Here is a 20,890-nt window from a genome sequence, read left to right as displayed (position 1 = left end):
ATGACCAGGCCTCAAAAGTCACACAGTCTCCTTTTCACTTTACTCATTGGTCAAGGGCCATACTGGTCCAAGGAGACACATATAGATTCCACCTCTTGTCGGGGGAGTGACAAGCTTCCAGGCTGTCATGTGGGATGAGAGATATCTTTGGAAAATACAACCTGCCACAGACATGAATTCAGACATGCTATGTTCATTTACTAGGGGAGAACTTTGAGACCATTTGGGGCTCATATGGAATACAGAAAAAATAAAAATGAAGGCAAGAAGTGGAAATAGGGAGTTGAGTATTGAACATAAGGGTTACTGGGCATTGGAAATCATCTTTAAATGTAATTCTCAGCAGTTGTAAATGGAAAGTCCTCTCCCCCCAAAAACAACCACCCTGTTTGTTACGCAAAGAGATCACTTATCTTCCCGAGATCTGAAACTCTCAGATCATTTTCGTCTTCTAGAAAAACCATCCCAGGGTTCTCCAGGGTATTTACAAAAAGAACAATAAAACATTCATTTCTTTAGCACACTGTAATGGAAACCATCCCCAAGTACTTAGTTTCACTGCTCTGTTTACTGTGAGGGTTTCAAATGCCATTAGGACTGTGTTATATTTTTGCTGGTCTGGAGTCATGGGGACAGAAAAGGGTTGTTTTTTTTTTTTAACTAAGGGTTAAAACTAGGACAGCATTGGTCCAACAGCGCCAGCTCAACATTTTGTTAAAGTGCCTTTCATTAATGTTCTGGAGGCCTATGTAAATCAGGCAGTGGTGGGGAAAAAAAAAAGTCATGGATTCTGGATGTTAACGCAGCTATGTGGTGTGAAGGGAAACATCTGCTCCTGATTAAACTTCTTTAAACTCAGGTTCTTTTGCCTCAGTCACTTAACTGTGGTGCTGAGATTTGAGTTCCATGAAGACTCTCAAACACGTTTTCCAGAACATTACCAGGAGTCTTAATAAGCCCTTGAGGTTCTTTGCCCCCAAGCTTATAATTCCAGGGTCACTGCTATTACCAAAGGATAAAATTGGGGCTGTTAGCATCAGCAGTTCCAGGATTCTAGATTCTAGCTGGTTCTTTTTTCTTTTTTCTTTTCTTTTCTTCTCTTTTTTCTTTTCCTCCCCTTCCCTCCCCTCCCCTCCCCTTCCCTCCCCTCCCCTCCCCCCTCCCCTCCCCTCCCCCCCCCCTCCCCTCCCCTCCCCTCCCCTCCCCCCTCCCCTCCCCTCCCCTCCCCCCTCCCCTCCCCTCCCCTTTTCTTTTCTTTTCTGGAAATGCACTGTCTTAGGCAGTGCCTTTTGAAAGAAGGCCCAGTGGAATGCCCAGTTATGAGGCATTTTTTTACTGTGATGACAAGTACTGATATTAACGAATTGTTTGCCTCTGCATATTTTCCTTCTCCTGAGGGGAAGATTGACCTGGTTTGTTACGAGATGAACTGGAAACCCAAGGACTGCCAGGTACCTGCAGCCTCAGTTTTCTTCACTGTTAAAAATGATACAAGTAGCGAACAATGTGCACATTTCACAATCTCAAATGAGTGTATTTGTAAAACATTATTGGCCCCAGATGGATATTTCCTGAAACTGTAGACTCATAGAAGTTTCCTTTCAGAAGTAACCTCAGATTCTGCAAATTTGATCTCCTGACTATTCACTCCTTGCATAAACATTTACTGAGTACTTACCAGGGACCAGGAACTGTTTCAGGTGCTGGGGACAAAGCGGGGGACAACACAGACAACACTCCTGCCCTCACGGAGCTCTCATTCAACTGGGAAAGACAGACAATAGTTTAGAAATGTGGAAATAAGTGATACGATGAAAGTTAAACAAAGAGATGTGCTGAAGAGTGACCGGGTGACCATTTTTTAGGTTGGGATGTCAGTGAAGGCCACATGGGAAGAGGGCACCCTGGTGACAAGGAGAAACCAGTCGTGGGGAGGGGAGGGAAGCAGCATCCCAAACAGGAAGCTGCAGACTGAGGCCTCAGATGGGAACGGACTCGTGTAAAATAGCGAAGGTGGAGGAAGTGAAGGAGGAGTGGGGTAGGTCTCACGGGGAAAGACAGGACAGGAGAGCTGGCAGAGGGGGCGGAAGGACTGCAGGACAGCCGAGTCCACTGCCGGTCTAGATGGAAAACCCTGAGCTGTTCTTTTTGTGACCGTGAGTGGACTGGAGGGACTTGACCTTTGTGGGAGGGGCTAGCCAGAGAAAGCCAAGGATGTAAGGGCAGGAGAGATGGCTGGCGGAGGGAGTGGGTCCCATGCTGGACAGGGAGGGGTGAGGAGAGCTGTCACCCGTGTGTTTGGTACCTTTTAAAAGCAGCTTTCTCGGTCCTCACTACTGGTTGCGTGTAACGAAGTGACCCTGTGTCTGGGTTAGCTTGGACAGTTTTAGCTCATGCCTGTCGTCACAGACTAATTTATTGATAGCTTCACCTTTTGCTTTCAAAAGTGTCAAATTGTTTAAAGTTTGCACGACAGTTTACCAATGTTTCAACACACCAGAATCTCGTGGTGTATCACCTTTTAGTCCTGGACTGCCGTGTCTACTCTGGGTCTCCCGTCTACCTCGCCCATCCTTCCCCATGGCAGGTGTAAGCTCTTCTGGCCTCTCCCACGAGCCCTGCGGTGACTCCCGGGCCCCCAGCCACTCTCTTTGCCTCCCTCCTTTTACCCTCCTCCCCCATCCATACCACATCCTGTGGAAAGATTAATTTTGCTTGGGAAAGGGCTGATTATGTCACTGCTGCCAGAAACCGTGATGGCATCTCATTGCCTCCAGAAAAGAAGTCCAGACTCTAAAGATTCAACACTCTCCAAGATCAAGCCCTGGTATTTCACAGTATAGCTTAGAGTGTAGGACATACTATAGTAAATACACGCTGTATAACAGGTGGGAATATGGACTCTGAAGCCAGACTGACTAGGTTTGAATCCTACCTGCCGTTTGCTAGCTGTGTGCCCTTGGGCAAGCTGTGCAACCTCTCTGTGTCTCAGCTTTCTGATCTGTAACATGGGGATAAGAAAGAATATCTACTGTTATTGTTACAAAAGGATGAAATGAGTTAATCCACGCAAAGCCCTTAGAAGAGCTTTTGGCACATGGTAAGCTCTCGGTAGATGGAAGCTACTGTGATTATGGATTTTTGGTGCAGGACGTTTGTTCTTCTCTGCATAACTTGGACGCTTTCTTACCTCTTTGCCTTTGCTAGCCTTGTTCCTTCTTGGATTCTTTCCCCAAAACCATTCTGTATGCACATATTCTACCTGTGGGTCAGGTTATTTTACCAACCATGGATTTCAGCAGCCACAAGACTGACAAACCGTGAAGTCTGTTGCACATCCTTCGACTTTCCCATGCGACTCTGATGAAAGTCTCTTTAAATGCTTTGCTGACATAAGCTTTTGAGGTTGATTTCTCCATTTTCTTTGCGGGTGTGCACTGGCCTTAGCGGAAACCTGGGGGCATCTTGTAGCCTTGGTGGGAGATGCAGATCCTTCTGAAGACCTGTGACTTGAAGGTCCCTCAGTTTTCCTGCCTGGATGATGCCACGGTCTTTGCTTTTGCTCCAAGATCCTCTTCTGAGCATGTCCATGCAAAGTTCTACTGATGGGCAGACATTGAGGGAGATTAGGGATTTGCAGGGATCGTGCAAATCTGCCAGAGGTGACCCCCGTCTGCCCCAGCTCATGACTCTCTGTTGTGTCCTCCTGATCTGGGTGCCTCTGCTCTGTGTAGGGGAAAGCTTGGGGGTTGGACACTGACTCCAGAAAATATTCCTAAGAAATAACCTTCAATTCTACCTCAGTAAAGCTGGGAAAAGAAATCTTGAGCAGACCCGATGGAGATAAAGATAGCCCGAGAAAAGGAGAAGAATGCTGCATCTCTGCAGACAAAATAGCCTGGAGCATTGACACAGGTTCCACTTTGACCAAAACATATCAACACTGCTGTGATTGATATGGCCTTACTTGCTCAGTTTTGTTCAGCTTAAGTATTGGTTACCTTATATTCTCTTCTTCACGTTAGTACACGTGGGTACTGAACAAATTTCAAATTTTATTTCCCGTCAGATGATGTATCTACATGGCAGATATTAAATATGTATTTCTTCTGCCCTGAAATTCCTTTTCTTCTGAAAGCTTCTTTGTTCCCACAATCCAGCTCTGTGAATTCCATAGGAGCTACCCTAACAATGGCCAGAGCTGATTGGCCCAGAAGTGGACACCTGGCCTAAGCTGAGCCAATCAGAGCCCTTCCCTGAGATCTTTTACTTGTGTGTAGCCAGGAAGTTTTGACATTCTATCTCCAGTGGCTAAGCTATGAGCAGAAAAACTTAGAAGTTGGCAATGGCCATAGTTTCTGCCACATGGAGAAAATTGGTCCTGGAAGAGAAAGAAGAATGATGCTAACACATAAAGAAAAGTAGGGACAAAACCTGGAGCAAGTTTCCTGACAGTGCTGGAGATGCTGGTCCCAGGTCTTCCTAAGATCCTGCTCTGGCCCTACCCTGCTGGCGCTTGCTCTTTGAGACACAATTGGATTGCTCCCCACAGATAGGTCTCTCCTTGTTCACCTCTCTTTTGCATCTCTGATTTAGACTTTTGACATTAGGTTGGGATCTTCCGGTGGGTTGGTTTTCATGGGGCTTTAGAAATTAGTTGAAGATCTTTGAGGGAGCTTACCAGCACACCCCCTCTTAGTTCTGTTGATTTCCCATGAACTACATTTTCAGTGAACAGTGAAATTATAGGCACAATCTGAGTGAAAGAACCGAATCAGTTAACACAGGTAAGGAAGGCCAGTAAAACTCCTTTTGTCAGGACTACCTTCCCTGAACCACCAAAGGATGGATTTGTTCTCTGCTCCTACCCCAGTGTTGGACCCCATCTCTTCCTTTTGCTTTTAAGGGAGTTTACAGTTTTCCAAGTTCTTCCATCATTTCCCAAGCTTCCCACCAAATCACTCCTAATAGCAGAGGAGAATAAAATAGTACCTCTTCCTTCAACCTCAGCCTTGCCAGGGACTTAAGGGGGCAAACAGTGGTCCCTCAAACTGAGCATAGGCAGGTTGAGAAGGAGAGATCACATGGACTCTTCAGAGTCTCTGAGTTGCCCCTTGAGTTAGATCAACACATATTAAACTCAAGGCGTCAGGGATAGTGCCTATTTGCCTCCCCAGCACCTAGTGCCCAGCACATAGTAAATATTGAGTAAGTAGTTAGTGAATGAATAAATGGGTATTATTATCCCCATTTTATAGATTAGGAAACTGAAGCTCAGATAAATCAACTGAGTTGACCAGTAACATAGCTAGTGAATGGCAGGGTTGAGTCCAAAGCTTTAGGTCTCAGACTTCTTGTCTAGGGCTCGTTCTGAGACCTCTCAGTCACTGAAAGAGAAAACCACAACACCAGAGGTCTACATGATCTTTCCTTGTGGCCTCATAACGGAGCTAACACACAGCAGCACTTGGTCAAAGTTTCAATTCCTGAGGCAAACTGTTAACACGTCAGAACTAAAGGCAGCTTCAGACTTGAGCTAAAACCCATGTTATTTTTGAACCTCCATTTTCAGAAAGCTGGTACAAGAGTTTAGGCGACAGAAGATGAGAAGGGTTGTGTGTGTGTGATAAAATATTCACCGTAAAGACTCATGTGTAACCGTGCAACCCAGAAACAGCATTTTTGCGCCTGTTCTTGACATACGGTACATGCCTCTGTTTGTAGGTTCCCTATGTATGGCATGGATCCCCAAAGGCTTTAAAATGTCAGCTGTCATGAAATGGTGGCCCATGAGTTATGAGGAGGGTCACAGTGGACATTGGTCTGGTCTAGGGTCCATTTGGGATGTTTGTGTGTGTGTCTTGGTCTTGACCCTATATTATATGCATCTGCAGTCATTACTGAAAGCTCTGTTTCCATTGCTCAGTATTTCATATGGTTTATTATGCCCCGCAACAGCACTGTCTATCCAGTAGAACTTTCTGTGATGATGGAAATGTTCTATATTTGCACCAAATGTTCTATATTTGCATCCAATACTGTAGTCCCAGCCACAGAGGCTATCGAATACTTGAAATGTGGCTGGTGTGACTGAGGAATTGAATTTTTAATTTTATTTGAATTAATTTAAGTTTAAATAGTCATACTTGGCTAGTGGCTACCATGTTGGATAGTATAGCTCCATATTTTTAAGAGGTCAGTAAGTTTCTGATTCCTAGCACTAATTAGCTCATTATTTATAGGGATTCCAGTAAGTTCATCCTAAAGTTAGAAACTGCTTATAACTTATAGAAATTAAATCTAACAGTTACAGATTTAATTCTTTCACCTCAAAATATGGTGGGGAGATTTCTTTCACCTGGGCAATGGTGACTGCTCTCCACCTTCTTGTACACTTCGGCCTCTCCCTGGGACCTTTAATCAACACCAGATTGAGTCCTTCTTTGTTCCTGTTTGGAGCACATTTCTCTCCCTGCCTTTTGGGAGCTCTTAGCCATGCCTTCCTTTCACACCCACTCCGCTTGGAATTTGGAGACCTCTAGCAGCCTGCCCTGTGTGGTCTTCTTTCCCTCACTCCCTTCACCTGCTTTTCTCCTCTATGACATTTCTCCAGAGAAACAACTCATATCTGTTATCTATCTGTCTATCTGTCTGTCTGTATCATGAGACTGGAATTGAGATTGATTTATTTTAAGGAATTGGCTCATGTGATTGTGAGAGCTGGCCAGTCCCAAATCTGCAGGGCCATTTGGCGGGCTAGAGGTTCGGGTGAGAGTGATGTTGCAGCCTTGAGTCTGAAGGTTGAAAACTCAGGCAGATTGTCTGGAGGCAGAATTCCTTCTTCTTTGGAAGATCTCACTCTTTGCTCTTAAGGCCTTCAACTGATTGGGTGAAGCCTACCCACATTATAGAGGGTGATTTGCTTTACTTAAAGTCAATGGACTGTAGATGTTAATCACATCTAAAAATACCTTTACCGCAATTTCTAGGCCAGTGTTGACAACTGGTCACCGTAGTTTATCCAGGTTGACACATAAAATGAACCATGACACCTTCTTCATTAGATTCAGACCAGATTGTCCTGGACTCCCTCTAACCCTTCACCTGTGCCATCTCATATGGCCTGTGGGTAGTCCAGTTCCTACTGACCCGTCAGCAGGAGTCTTTTCTGCTCCTTTTCCTGTGTTACTTATGTCTGTCATTTTTCCCAAACTCAACCCATGTCCCATTTCTCCCTAACTGGTTTTACCCTAGTTGATAAATGTACTCTAAACAAATATGTGTATAAGACCAGAAAAAGTATATATTTGCACTCAGACGCAGCAGCATGGTATTCATTTTGAAAGTAGGGTAACAGACAGGACGTCCTAGAGTATCAGGAACTATCCCAATGTCATGCTGTTATCTTTAATCAAAATGATTCTTGAAATATATAACCAAAGATGACATCATTTGCCAATGCATTGAGCCTTTATAGAAATAAAGTTTTCAAAAAGAAAAAATAAATCTTTTTCACATCATGATCTCTGGTTTTAGGTTGGGAAAATATAGTTACCAGTGAATTTGTTCTTACTCATCATAGATCAGTTGAATGAAGTCTTGGGTCAGTTGAAAACGCTAATATTTGATGCCTAAACCAGCAATTGTTACTCCTTTAAGCGTTGGGGGTGGGATGGTTTTTAAATGCAGCAAACATGAGAAAAGGTGGATGAGGGTGTATTTCAGTTTAAACTTGTATCCGACTGGGCATCTTGGCACAGTTTGGATTGTGTAATGTGGAAGAGCGCTGTCCTGAGGGCGCACCAGTTTGCATTAAGACACTCAGAGTCAGATCTGGGCTTTGCCATGATCTAATCACAGATGTTAGAGAAACTCTTTGGGCATGCGTGTGACAGTCTGTGGGGAATTCCTTACCCAAAGTGGCTTGGATATTCAGGATTTGATCTTCTGTATGGATTCGATTCCACGATCTTGAAGACCTGGTGTAGCTTGAAGTCATGGTGGTGTCCAGCCGCTGATGAGCCCCTGAAAGTAAAGGGATCTGAGATGTCTGGAGAACAGGGGAGGGATTCCAGAAACATCGTGGGATAAATCTGGCAGGATGTGGTGAGCAGTTACACAGGGTTACAGAAAGGGAAGAACTGAAGAAGATGCCTTTACTCCAGTGTGAGGGACAAGGTCCACAGTAGACCCATCAGCTGTGATCATTGGTCATGTAGGTCTGAGCTCCAGAGGAAAGTCAGGACTGGAGAGTCCAAATTTGGGAATTATTAACATATGACTAGTGGCTAAGTCCAGGTGAGTAGAGGAGGTTCCCATGGGGAGTTTGGGGTGAGGAGAGCTGGTGGCCAGGGATGAGCCCTGATGAACACCATCTAGTGCCCACCTTTCTGATATGCGTGAGACTTGCTTAATGAAGGTTAGGAATGACCAAATGAATACATGAGTGAATGAGAAACAAACAGGATTCAGTTTGACAAACACAGTCAAGTGACATTACGAAAAAGAAAAGAAAGACCCTGTTGTAGGATAAGGTAGAAAACCAAAGGCGTCAGGGCCCCTAGGGTCTAGCCAAATATTGATCTTTTTTTTTTTTTTTTTTTTTTGCAGTACGCGGGCCTCTCACTGTTATGGCCTCTCCCATTGTGGAGCACAGGCTCCGGATGCGCAGGCTCAGCGGCCATGGCCCACAGGCCCAGCTGCTCCGCGGCATGCGGGATCCTTCCAGACCGGGACACGAACCCGTGTCCCCTGCATCGGCAGGCAGACTCTCAACCACTGCGCCACCAGGGAAGCCCCTAAATATTGATCTTTATAAAATCTAAATGCGGGTCTTCTAGTTAAAAAAGACTACTCACCCTTTCTGGTAAACAATTTGGCAGCCTGTACCAAGCCTTTGAAAAGCTGATATCCGTTGACCCATTAATTCCACTTCCAGGAATCCACCCCAAGGAAGTAAATAGAGCTGCAGACAAAGATTTGTGCATGAAGGTGTTTCATATTCTTGAGACACACTTTCCCTGGAAGGTTTGCAATGCAGAGGGGTGAGCATCTTTACCATTTAACTTGAGCATCTTTTTAAAAGTTTTGATAGTATTCAGTACTAGGTGCAGGATACCACATTTTCATTAATGTTTAAGATAAAAGATGAGCATTCAAAGAAATCTTGTGCTTTGCCCTCAGACCCTCACCCCTCACCTCCTCTGTCTCAAGAGTTACTATGGGGCTTCCCTGGTGGCGCAGTGGTTGAGAGTCCGCCTGCCGATGCAGGGGACACGGGTTCGTGCCCTGGTCTGGGAGGATCCCACATGCCGCGGAGCGGCTGGGCCCATGAGCCATGGCCGCTGGGCCTGCGCGTCCGGAGTCTGTGCTCCGCAGCAGGAAAGGCCACAACGGTGAGAGGCCCGCGTACCGCAAAAAAAAAAGAAAAAAAAGAGTTACTATGGTGGGAAAGTTAGGGACCTGTTGCTGTGGGGTAAAGTCAGAGCCTTTGTTGGCTTGGTATTCTGTGACATCGATGGTGTGGCCCTTGTAATTTCCAGTCCAGCCTCATTTCTGCGCACTCCTGGCTTCTCATGTCATGTTCCAGAAATGTTTCTAGAAATTTCTTCAATACTCAGGCTGTTGCACACCATCAAGCCTTTGCCCGTGATGATCTGTCCATCTCTTTACCTGCACTGCCCTGTCCCTTTTTTTCACCTATCTGGTGAACTCCTATTCATCCTTCAAAGCCTCCCACAGATTGGGTCCCCTAATAGGATTTGTTTAGCACGATATTTTGGGGAAAAAATTGAATTTGAATGTTGTCGGTGAGGCATGCACATTCCCGCTCTGCCACACCCCTCACGTCTTCTAGTTGTATTGCGGTCTTACTCCATTTCGTTTATTACAGCCCTGACATTCTGTGAGAAACGTCTCAGTGTCCCCTTCAGGCAGAAGTAATCTATACCTTTCTATACCTTTATATTCATTATTGCGCTTAGCACCCTCTATGAGAAATTTCTGGAATATTTACTTTTTTCAATTATAAAGGTAATATGCATGCTTATTAGATAAATTTTGAAAAATTACACACAAATATTATACAGCTGTCATACTGTGTCTAAAAAGTGTAGAATCTTGATTTTTTATATAACATTATAATATAAGCATTATTGTGCCATGTTAGTATAATATTCTTAAAGTCTGTTTACAATAATTGGCTGAATCTTTTGAGAGTCAGGACTCCTATTTTGTATCCCCCAGAACCTAAGTGTGATGTTGGTTTGAGCCAGTATAGGGACTTAATAAATGTTTGTTGGAGTCTAGGGCTGAAAAATCAATTGGTCTCCATCCCTACCTTTTAGGAGCTCATTCTGGGAGAGGAGACACATTTCCACTCATTATGTAATGTATTCATTCATTCATTCATTCAACAGATACTTATTGATCACCTCCTATATGTCAGACAAATTACTAGCTCGTTACGCTTCTCTCTTCTTGACCAGGAGTCTTTCCTTATTTCGTTTGGGACTGTGAAATCCCTTGCATTTCTCTTTTCGCTTGTGCTGCCAGGAAGCTCAGAGCTATGCTTTGTACATATTACCTTCCCTCAACCTAAGGCCCTTTGGTATAATTATCTCCTCAGTCTTTTCTTTTAAAACTTTTGTGACCTGTATGTTGTTTTAGAAGCTTTCCAAAACAATTTCTAAGAGTAGATAGATATCACAGATTAATGGGTAAAAAATGAATTTTCAGGATGGAAAGGATGACTCTAAGTTTTTTTTTTAAGTTTTGAAGCATGAATTGAGCCAACCATGGGCATTTGTGTGGGCACATACATATCCAAGAACTGGATTCTTTGACATGTATCCACTTGACCTTGTACTTAAGAGAATGAACTTGGGCCCAAGCCAGACCTGGCTTTGAACCTGGCTACCCACAGCTTGCTTTATGACTTTAATGTCTCTGGGCCTTAGCGTCCTCATCTGAAATGAGGATCGTGATACCATGCAGGGTCATTCAAGGGTTAAGCAAAACAATTTATATGAAGCGCATAGTGTAGGGCTTGACACATAGTAGGTCTGTGATAGATGACAATTAATACTGTTGTTATCATTACATCTAGCACAGGCTAGACCTTACAGAAAGACTGGGCTGTACATTCGTGTAGCTGCGCCAGGCCATTTTCCAGAATGGCCAGTGTTGAACTAAAATGACCTCCTGTTTTAAGTTAGGGTGGGTCATCCGGGGAGGGCTGCCAAGGCTTACTTCTCCTTTAGAGAGTAGCTCCGTGCTGGTATTTCTTACTAATTCTCAAATGACAGGAGATGATCACTGCAGAAGCCTCGAGATTTTCTGAGGTCATCCACTTGGGGGTTGGTGCCTAAGACTCACAGAGCTCTGAGGTCTCCACCTCCTGATTTATTTGTAAAGTGACTTCAGCATTCTTGCCCAGAAAGTCCCCTAAAGCCCATCTTCTAGTTTTGGCCAGCTCTTGCTTGATTTTATTCGGCTACTACTTTCAGTTTGTTTTTCCCTTATGACTATTTCACTCAATTGCCTGGGATATATTTTAGGGAGGGGAGCGTTCACGGGGTACAGAGCTCAGTGTGGCCATCCGTCCCCCATCTTGAGGCTTAGGAGGTGAGAAGGTGCCACCTGTTACCTGGACTGGATGGTGGATGCAGAGTCATGGGTCGGCCCAAAGTGATGCCCGTGGGCTGGGTGTGGACTGATATCCTCAGATGTCCCCTCTTGCGGGGCTGCGTGCGTCAGCTTTTGCGCGGTGGTGATTCTCCCCACCTCTGCCCTTCTCTGCCAAAACAATTGTTTCAGAGAGGAAGCTCTTTGGGTCATAAAATGTCATCTGGTAGTTAGTATATGGTTATATAGACGTATTGAGTTATATAGTAGCCTGATGAGCAGGAAGTAGGTGATTCGTCAGAAAAAAAAAATAACAAGAAAATAAACTCTTACCAAAATGAACTTCCTCTTTCAGCCACTCTTTGTTCCAGCGCATCCTTTTAGAACCTTCTTCCAGCTTCTTAGAAAACAATTGTCAATCGGGACTAACACAGTGTTTCAAAGAGAGGCCGTCGCAGCCCTTCATAGCCAAATGCATTATTTTTCCATAGTTTAAAAACAAATAAGCCCCACACTCTCTGTCCCCAGTTGGGCCAGGGTTGGGGTGTGGGCGCTGCCTTGAAGACACGGAACCTTTGCCAGCTCAAGAGACTTCATGTTCAAACAGAAATGTCCCCAAGGCCTCCCTGAGGTATTTCGTTGCCCCTTTGCTAGAACATCCCATTCACTTGTTTCCCTTCGTCCTGTTTGCCTCACAGATCCAGGAGGCTGCGAGCCGGGGCCTGAAATTTGTCGGGGTCATACCTCAGTACCACTGCCCTGGGCACTCGGCAGGTGGCAGCCCCCCAGCGGATGCCCGGGATGCGACAGAGGAGCCTGGCAGGTGTGTGGCTACAGAGAACCTGGGGGCTGCCGACGCTCCGGTGGGGATGGACAGAAGCCCAGAGCCCGGCCAGGGCCCGAGAGGGGAGGCGCCCACCACCCAGCAGCCCGGCTCGCCCTCGGGAGCCGGGGTTGGCACAGAATCCCCTCCATGCGGGGTGAGCGAGACTCTGGATGGACCGGATGGGGACCCACTGGAAGGGCATGGAGAGCCACTCTCGGGAAGTAAGTATGTCAGTGCTGGGACTCTGACCCGCTGAGAGAGAGGCTGCTAGCTTCTCAGTAATCCCCTTGGCATTTTAGGAAAACGAATGGAACTGGAGTGTAGAGGGAGCGGCCCATCAAACAGGAGAAACTGTCAAGCTGTTTTCTGGGCCTCCTGACTGTTTCCTGCCTGAAGCTGTGACTTCCAGGGGTGTGGAGGGGAAGCGGGGGTGGGGCAGGGGGGCAGAACCACATGACGTTGACTCGTAGTTGCTCCAAATGGTCACGTGTGAAGTAGATTCTAGAACGGGAGGTCGTTTCTCCCGCACGCTCTTGCACTGCCCCTGAATTACCCCGTGTGAACACAGGAAGTGTGAACTTTGCTGGGCACCAGTGCAGAAAGCAGCCTCCACTTTTGGACCCCTTGTTTTGAATATCTGCCCGAAGAAGGAAATCAAGAAAGCCAGCTGAGGACAAATTGTGCAGGAAGCTGGTGATTCAGCTCACCCAGCTGTAAACAGCCAGATCTCAGGGAGTTGTATAGTTGACAGATGAGCACCGTGGAAAGAACACTGCCAAGGAGAGGCCACCAGTAAGCGACTCCGCTGAATCACATTGTAACGGCCGTCGGAGCACGCCCTTTAGGTTGGGGATTTCAACTAGCGACACAACAAGGATGATAATAGCCAACGTTTATTAATACTTCCTGTGGACCGGGCGCTGGGCCAGCAAGCTTTCCTATAACTATCTCTTCATTTTTCCTATGATGTGGGTGAGCTCTTGCATCATTGCCCATTTTACAGCTGAGTAAACTGAGGTTCAGAGAGTCCATCTGTTGCCCAGGCTGGAAATAGATCTGATGTGTGAGCCCAGGCCCGCTCTCTGCCTGGTCTTTCCTGTGTGGTACTCAGACAGACGAACAAGGTTTACTGAGGCCCTCAGTCTACAGGGAGCTAAGTTTCTCTTCATTTCCCCGTGATTCCCTTTCATCTTCCTTCTCCAGGAAATCTAGCCTTGAGCCATTTCCTGAGAGCCAGGCCCTCGTATGAGGTGTGTGGCCTCTTCTAGCCTTTGGGAGGTGACAAGTGACAAGACTGACAGGAGGCGGCCACAGGTCTTACGAAGCCTTTCTCTTTAGGCCTTCCTGGATCATCTCCCTGGTTAATGTTACTATTTACGTACTAATACTTGAAGTTAGCCTCTTAGAAATGACGAGGAACCATTTATACTTTGAGAATAGAAAAGAGGGTGAGGGGCTCCCTGGCTGTCCAGTGGTTAAGACTCCACGCTTCCGCTCCAGGGGGTGCGGGTTCGATCCCTGGTCTGGGAACTGAGATCCCGCAGGCCGCGCGGTGCGGCCAGAGAAGAAAAGAGGCTGAAATCGTTTTTCTTGTTATGTCAGTAGTTCCTGGAAAGAAAACTGTGGGCTGGTTAATTCTGGGGCTTGTTTGCAAAGTTGACCTTGGAGGGGGAGTTGGGAGCAGCCTCAGTTCTGGGACAGAATAGGACCGTTTCATGAAAGCCTTGATCCTTCTTAAATATGTGCTGAAGTAGAGGCTCATTTGGGGGACCTCTGCTCCCACAGAGTAGCTGAGAGCACGTTTGGATCCCGTGGGTGCCTCCCAAGGAACATCCCAGTCTTATTTCAGAATCCCCCATTTCTGCATGGCTGTTGGGCTGAATCCCAAGAAGGAGGACTGGCCTCCTTGGAGCCCCTCTGTTGTACCATCTCAGGCCCTGGGAGGTTGAAGGATCAGGGCATCACAGGCCCCAGGAGAGAGGGCAGGGAGCACCGGGCTTAAGAACCACACCTCTCGAGCAAGATACCCTCCTGTGCCTCAGCTCCTTGCCCTGTAAAATAGGGATTAAAAAAAAAAGTTTCTTGGGCTTCCCTGGTGGCGCAGTGGTTGAGGGTCTGCCTGCCGATGCGGGGGACACGCGTTCGTGCCCCGGTCCGGGAAGATCCCACATGCCGCGGAGCGGCTGGGCCCGTGAGCCATGGCCGCTGAGCCTGCGCGTCCGGAGCCTGTGCTCCGCAACGGGAGAGGCCACAACAGTGAGAGGCCCGCGTACCGCAAAAAAAAAAAAAGTTTCTTGTAGAAAAGTGAAAGGAGAGATGCATTTAAAGCACTCCTAAGTGGCGGTTCTTACGACTGGGTTACAGGCTCCGTCGTCCTGACCATTGCCCCCACCTCTGCACAGAACCCTGCCTTGGAGAAAGGGGGCTCTTGATACTGAGGGTCCCCTCAGGAGTTTTCAGATATTCCTTGTTCCAGAATCCACTTTTCTCCAAGATTCCTTCCAGACGTCCTGCCTCCTGGGGTTGAGTTAACTGGGGAGGCTTGTCCTGGGACCCTCCGCCCCAGGTCCCTCCTGCTGACCTGTGACTGTTCCCTCGATCACTCAGACACTCCCCCCGATCGCTGGGCACACAGAGACCACCCCCGCCCCCCGTGATACCCCAAGTGTCTTGGCCTGCATCTCATTTCCTCAAGTCCCTGTTCTCTATGAGAAAATCAGTTCCTGCTGAGGAATAGCAGGTTAGGGTGTGTCTGGAAGTGGTCAGCCTAACAGAGCATGAAAACTCCAGCTGTGAGGGGCTTATAGTGCCACCCACCCCCCCAGATTTGCTCGGTAGGCAGCTGTGTGTGTCTGTTGTCTGCTCATGAGCCTGGCACTGATCTCTCTGCGCAGGAGGCCACGGGTCTCACTGTTACCCTTTATTTCTCTTTTGGTGGAATAAATGAATCTTTGGGTCTTTTCCATCAGTCAGTGAACACACAGGGGTTACGAGTGCACAGGCGTGGCCTTGCAGGGGATGGACAGTCATCACGGTGACAGCCCTCTGAGTGAACTGTTCTGAGCTCTCCCTGTGTGTCTTGACTATGCTTCACAACAGCTTTGTGACAGAAGATGCTATTGTTACACCCGTATCACAGATAAGGACAGTCGCCTGCGTGCCCTCATAGAGTTAAATGTTATCTCCTGGTCTGAGCATTAGTTGAGCAACCATAGTTTCAGCCTCCCAGAAGGCCGGCCGGCTGTCCAGGGACCCTGTCCCCATTCACAGCCCTCAACTGACCCCAGCTTCTCTCCTAATCGTTTTCCGGGGAAGTCTTTCCTTCCCTGGGAAGTCCATGCACCATCACCCACCCCATCCCCAATGCCCTCTCCCCGCTGCTCACTCAGCTTTCACCTCCCTTTCTCTCAGGGCCCCCTAAGGACGGTGAAGTGTTTTTACTCCTCTCTCTGCCAGGTGGGCTTAAATAGGCAATCACAGCAAGACAATTAAAAAAAATCCAGAGGGAGCCTCCCTCCTTCCCCCTCCCTTTCCTCCTTTAATTTGTTTCCTTTATAGGAGCCTGGGGGAGCTGGTGCGGCAGAGGCTGCTCAGGAGGGCTGCCAGGGAGCTCTCATCTGGAAACAGGGCAGGCTGCCCCTCCCCCTCGCCACGGGCTGCAGGGACCGCTCTGGTCCAGGGGTTCTGCTCCCCATGCCCACCTGGGTTTCTTCCTGCTCGTCCTAGGGAATTTCCTGTAGGTTTGAGGTCAGGCCGTGCAGACATTACCTGAGCCTTGCTGCAGGCTGCTTCCCTTCTCACATCTAGCTTGCCCCAGCCTCCTGGTGAAACGCAGAGCACCTGGGAAGGACAGGACCGCGTTCCCATGCCACGTTCTCCATGCATTTCTGTGCTGGGGGGCCCACCCCCAATCTGCCACCATCTTCCTGGCCTTTCACTCAGTCCATTAACAAATAGCTATTGAACACCTCCCCACCCCCCCTCCCACACACACATGCACATCGTCATTGTCAGCTCCCGCTTTCCATGTGCCGATGAAATTAGCCTTGTGTTAGATTTGGGACACAGCCCAGCATTGGGGGTTTGGAAGAGTCTTGGATTTGCCACTTACCAGATTGTGATTCTGGGGGAACCACTTAAGGCTTCTGGGCATAGAAGGGACACCGTTCCCCCGTGGAGGCTGGAGTCATGTGAGATGATGGCGGTGGTGATGGCCCTCATTAATACATTCCCATCCTGTGGGCCGCTGACATCCTTACAAGTGGGCCCCGTGGATTGCTGTGCAGACAGCGGGCCCCACACTTGGCCTGGCAAGCAGGCCTCCCCCAGGCCCAGAGGTGCCTGAAGCAGCCTCCTCCCAGATGCAGGGATCTGGCCGGGCCTGAGGCCCTTCTGCCCTCTCTTCCTCCAGAGACAGCCACAGCCTCGCCTTCGCAATGACACCTTTCACCTTAGCTTCCCTGCCGTGACCTCAGCAGACCCGAGGTCCCACCCAGCCCGGCTCCCAGGCCAAGTCTGACGCCCACTTGTCCCTTCCAACTTGCCAGCCTCCTTCTCCCACTCTGGCCCTGGGAGCCCCATGCTTTCAGCCAGACTCTGAACCCTTTCTTTCCTGCAGCCTGGAGGTCCCCTGGGATGCCAGGACCCACCTGCTACCTGCAAGTTACCACCGCTCTGGGGCTGCAGCTGCAGACAGACTGCAGGCTTCCGTCCTGTGCCTAAGTCCCTACTTCCTGGCACCTGCCTCAGAACTGGGCGTCTACCTTCTTCCTCCTTGCTCCCGAGGAGCTTGGCAAGGCCTGAGCGGACCTGGCTGGCAGGCCGGCAGCGCCCAGCTGGCCCCGCCTCCAGGCTCACGTGCCCTCCTCCCCCTGTCCACCTAGCTCCTTGCCCTTGTCTGGCTCAGGTCAATCCAGCAGACACAGGTGTGGCACCTGCCATGTCTTCTGGACTACCACCTTTTCTGGACACAAAGGATCTAAATGACACAAGGCAAGCCCCCCGCGCCCCCCCCCACCCCATGTCAGGGGAACACAGCAAGACAACGAGACAGAAATAGAAGTGCAAGACAGAACAGTCTCGAAGCTCCTTGGGTGCCCTGCCAGGCCAGTCCTGTGGCCATTCTCAGAAACAATGCCTTCCCCCTCCTTTGGGACTTTCTGTCCCATGTCTGGAAAAATCTTCCAGCTGGGGTCATGGCAGAGTCACAGAGCAGCTAAGAAAATGTAAACAAATTTGGTCTTCTTTTTGGAATCCCTGATGACTGCTCCTGTGAGGATATGTATTGGAGAGTCAGAATATTAAAACATCAAAGGGCATCGTTTGGGGACAGTTTTTCTTGGCTGGTTTCCATGTGAGTAGAAAGACGATTGTGGCCAAGGAGGCAGCGGGACAGAGGAGTTTACTGAAGGCTTGGGCATCTGGAAGCAGGTTTCTTCCAATATTTCATTGCTGCTCATGCTTTGGAGGCTCTCGAGTCCAACAGCCTTTCCTTTTCCTTCCTGAAAAATTTATTTCTGGCTCTGGCTTTGGTCCTCCTCCCTGGGGAGGATCCAGACGGAAAGCAAGGGGCGCTGTCGGCACCCCACCATCCACCTTTGTCTCCCCGCTCTGTCTCCCCCTGCCCTGCCCCGCCCCCAAGCATGCTTCTTCTCCTTCTGCCTTCCCTTGTTCTGTTTCATCATGCGTGTGGGAAAGTTGTGGTTTTGTCTTGCCATGTGACTGGGGATCCTTCTGTGTGATCAAGTGTTGTCATGTAGTTTTGGACTTGGGCCACTTCTCAGTTCCCCACTCATCCTCCCGTGCAGAGGCTGTGATTTCTTTTTCTCTTTGTTGATAATTCGTATGCATTTGTGCTTGACCGTAGCAGACCATGGGGACTGGTGCTCTGGCCCACCTTGGGGTCACCTGAGGACAGCTTTCCTAGCCTCTGCCTGGGCAGATGTCCCAGGGAATGAACGCCTCAGGAGTGGCCTCCATCCCTGAGGACAAATGCCCGGCTTCCTTGCCCCTCATAGAGCAATATGGGGTGTGCGTATATGGTGTGTCAGGTCCCCAGGTGCCGTGACAGTAACCCGCTCATCAATGCAGCCTTCCTTGGCTTTCAGCTCTTCTCTGTTTCTCGTCCCTGCTCTCTCACTCTGTTTCCTGGGATTACTTCCCAAATGAACGACTTGCACCCAAAAGCTTACAGGGTCTGATTTTGAAGCAATTGAAATGCAGTCAAGGACTCGCTAAAGCATGACTTACCCTCTTTTGCCTTTAGTAGCTGCAGGTCTTATTTGAACCACTGGCACCTTGGACTGGAGAACACCCAATCACTTCCTGTCCCACCCCCACCCCCCCAGCTCTAATCCATTGCTTGATTTCCCTCCTTTACAAACCTTCTGTGCTGTCTGCATGACCCCATTCCTAAAGTGTGTATCTGAAAGTCACGAAATAGTCTAGGGATTGCTAGCTCCATATACCAAGACCTAATTTCTCCTGCGAAAGCACTTACAGGCTGGATTGTAGATGGCTTCCTGAGTCAGGTAAGCGGACCCAGAAAGGTAATTTGGGCTGGGGATGATGAACAGGCCAGCGGTGGTTGTTGAAGATCCAGGTGGCCATTTGTGAAGATGGGGACCCCTCCTTCCTAACTGGCTCTACCCCATGGATAGCTTGAAAAGGCCTCCCTGTCGGCTTCACCATTGCTGACGACAAAGTCTGTGGCCCAGCAATGCTCCGCAGAGGTCTCTGCTGGCGCTTGCTCAGTTGGGGCTGTGCAAAGCCTTCCTTTGTCCCAGAATACAGTCACCCTGTGAGATAATTTGAGGTGCTACGTGGATGGACATTCTTGGTGTGAACATGCCTCATCTTTCACTCCTGTTTACGGCAAACGGTAGTGTTTTCCCTTATGGTCATGAAGCAGGGTTTCCTGTTTAAGTGCACTTATTTAGATAAAGCAGAGTGAGTTTGTTTTAAAAAGTAATGTACTCGGATACTGGAAAAATTGTGAAATACCGAAATATGGGATGCAGTGTCCCAGAATGTGAGTCTAGGCGAGGTATCTCCTGCAAGGAGCGTGGATGTCCTTTGTCCTTTTTGCTAATGTCAACCATTGTTTATGACCTTTAAAATATTTCTTCGGAAGAAGGGTGGGGACTTTCTTATTATCCAAATAGATATTTTTGGAAACCAAAGCATATTCCTGACTAACCCATGTAAGCAAAGCTTTTTAAGCTGGGTGAACTCTGATTGCTTGACTGAATGAGTAACGCAAAAATAGACCTCCAGACTTCGATTGAAATTCCAGGTATTTGCTTCCGGAGGCTGACACTGCTCACTCATGGCCAGTACCGTGTGTCGCAGGAGGCGAGGGTCAGCTGCCGGGTGTAGTGAGTATTGATTTTTAAAGAACTGAGCTATAAATGAAGGCACGGGAAGCAGAGCCTCACTCAGGGCCTGCTTGGCTGTTTGAGCGACCTACCACTCCAGGCAGGAACCTGCATTTACTGGAATGTATTTATTTTTACGTATCAATGATGTATTTTTGATGTACTTGATTAAGTATTATGGGTCTGGCCCCAGGAAACACCACTGCGGTTTATAAATAGTCAGTTCAGGGATGTACAAGGTTCCAGGAATTACAGCAGTATTTTTGTCTTTATGTGCCTCTGTGCATTTACTTTTTTTTTTTTTTAAGACCAGCTCTCGCCCCAAAATATGTCTGCTTTTTCTTCTAAAACACACCTTTGTATGAATTTCTAGAAACGTCTACTGTGTCCTTCTCTCAAACACCTAACCGTACAAATGAATCCCAGCTAACAGCTATATGCCAGATTCAAAACCTGATTCAAAACCTAAGTCCTGTCGACTAAAAAATGCACAACGTGAGAGTTGCTAGTTCGTTTTATTTGGGGCAAAATGAGGACTCTAGCCTGGGAGACAGCGTTTCAGATAGTTCTGAGAAACTGCTCCAGAGAGGTGGGGAGAAGGTCAGTGTTAGACATGATTTTAGTGAAGGGGGACATGCAGTGGAGCACACATGTTGGCAGAGGTTGGCTGCTAGTCACGAGAGCAGGTGTCACTGTTAATGATTTTAGTGCTTTTCTAGATAGGAGGAGATGCAAGAATTGGGCTCATAATGTCTTCTCCTGAAAATATCTGACTATCTAAGGGCTTGATCTGCCAGTTTTTCTCAGAGCACAGAGGGCTTCCTTCCTGATCTCCACCCTGAACGCCTTTCAGGGTGTGTTGAGGTCGCTGGCTGCAGTGACTAGTGACCTCAGCCTTGTAGAGGCAGATGACAAGTGCCACATTTTTGTTGGCAGTCACCTTAGGACTCAACCTTTGAGGTCCATGTCACTTTTAAGGCACCCTAACTTACTGCTTAGAATTAGGGGGATTTTGGGTTGTTTTTTTAAATTAAAAGAAATTCTTTTTGGCCATACCATGTGG

The 20,890-nt window shown here is 47.9% G+C and overlaps 1 protein-coding gene across 1 annotated transcript in view; it reads left to right on the top strand.

Moving 5' to 3' along the window:
* The window catches only part of RFTN1 (raftlin, lipid raft linker 1), a 210,594-nt gene that overhangs the window by 134,625 nt on the left and 55,079 nt on the right, over positions 1-20,890 (top strand). Inside the window, exon 5 of the mRNA XM_022561725.2 lies at positions 12,324-12,672. Within this exon, the coding sequence (XP_022417433.2) occupies positions 12,324-12,672 (349 nt within the window). The remainder of the gene's footprint in view (positions 1-12,323; positions 12,673-20,890) is intronic.

Source organism: Delphinapterus leucas, chromosome 4 (assembly GCF_059928025.1).
Source record: "Delphinapterus leucas isolate spDelLeu-1000000601 "Yukka" chromosome 4, BTC_Dleu_Yukka2, whole genome shotgun sequence".
NCBI classification, from domain to species: domain Eukaryota; kingdom Metazoa; phylum Chordata; class Mammalia; order Artiodactyla; family Monodontidae; genus Delphinapterus; species Delphinapterus leucas.
Note: the sequence above shows the minus strand (reverse complement) of the source record. Positions and strands in the feature narration are given on the sequence as shown.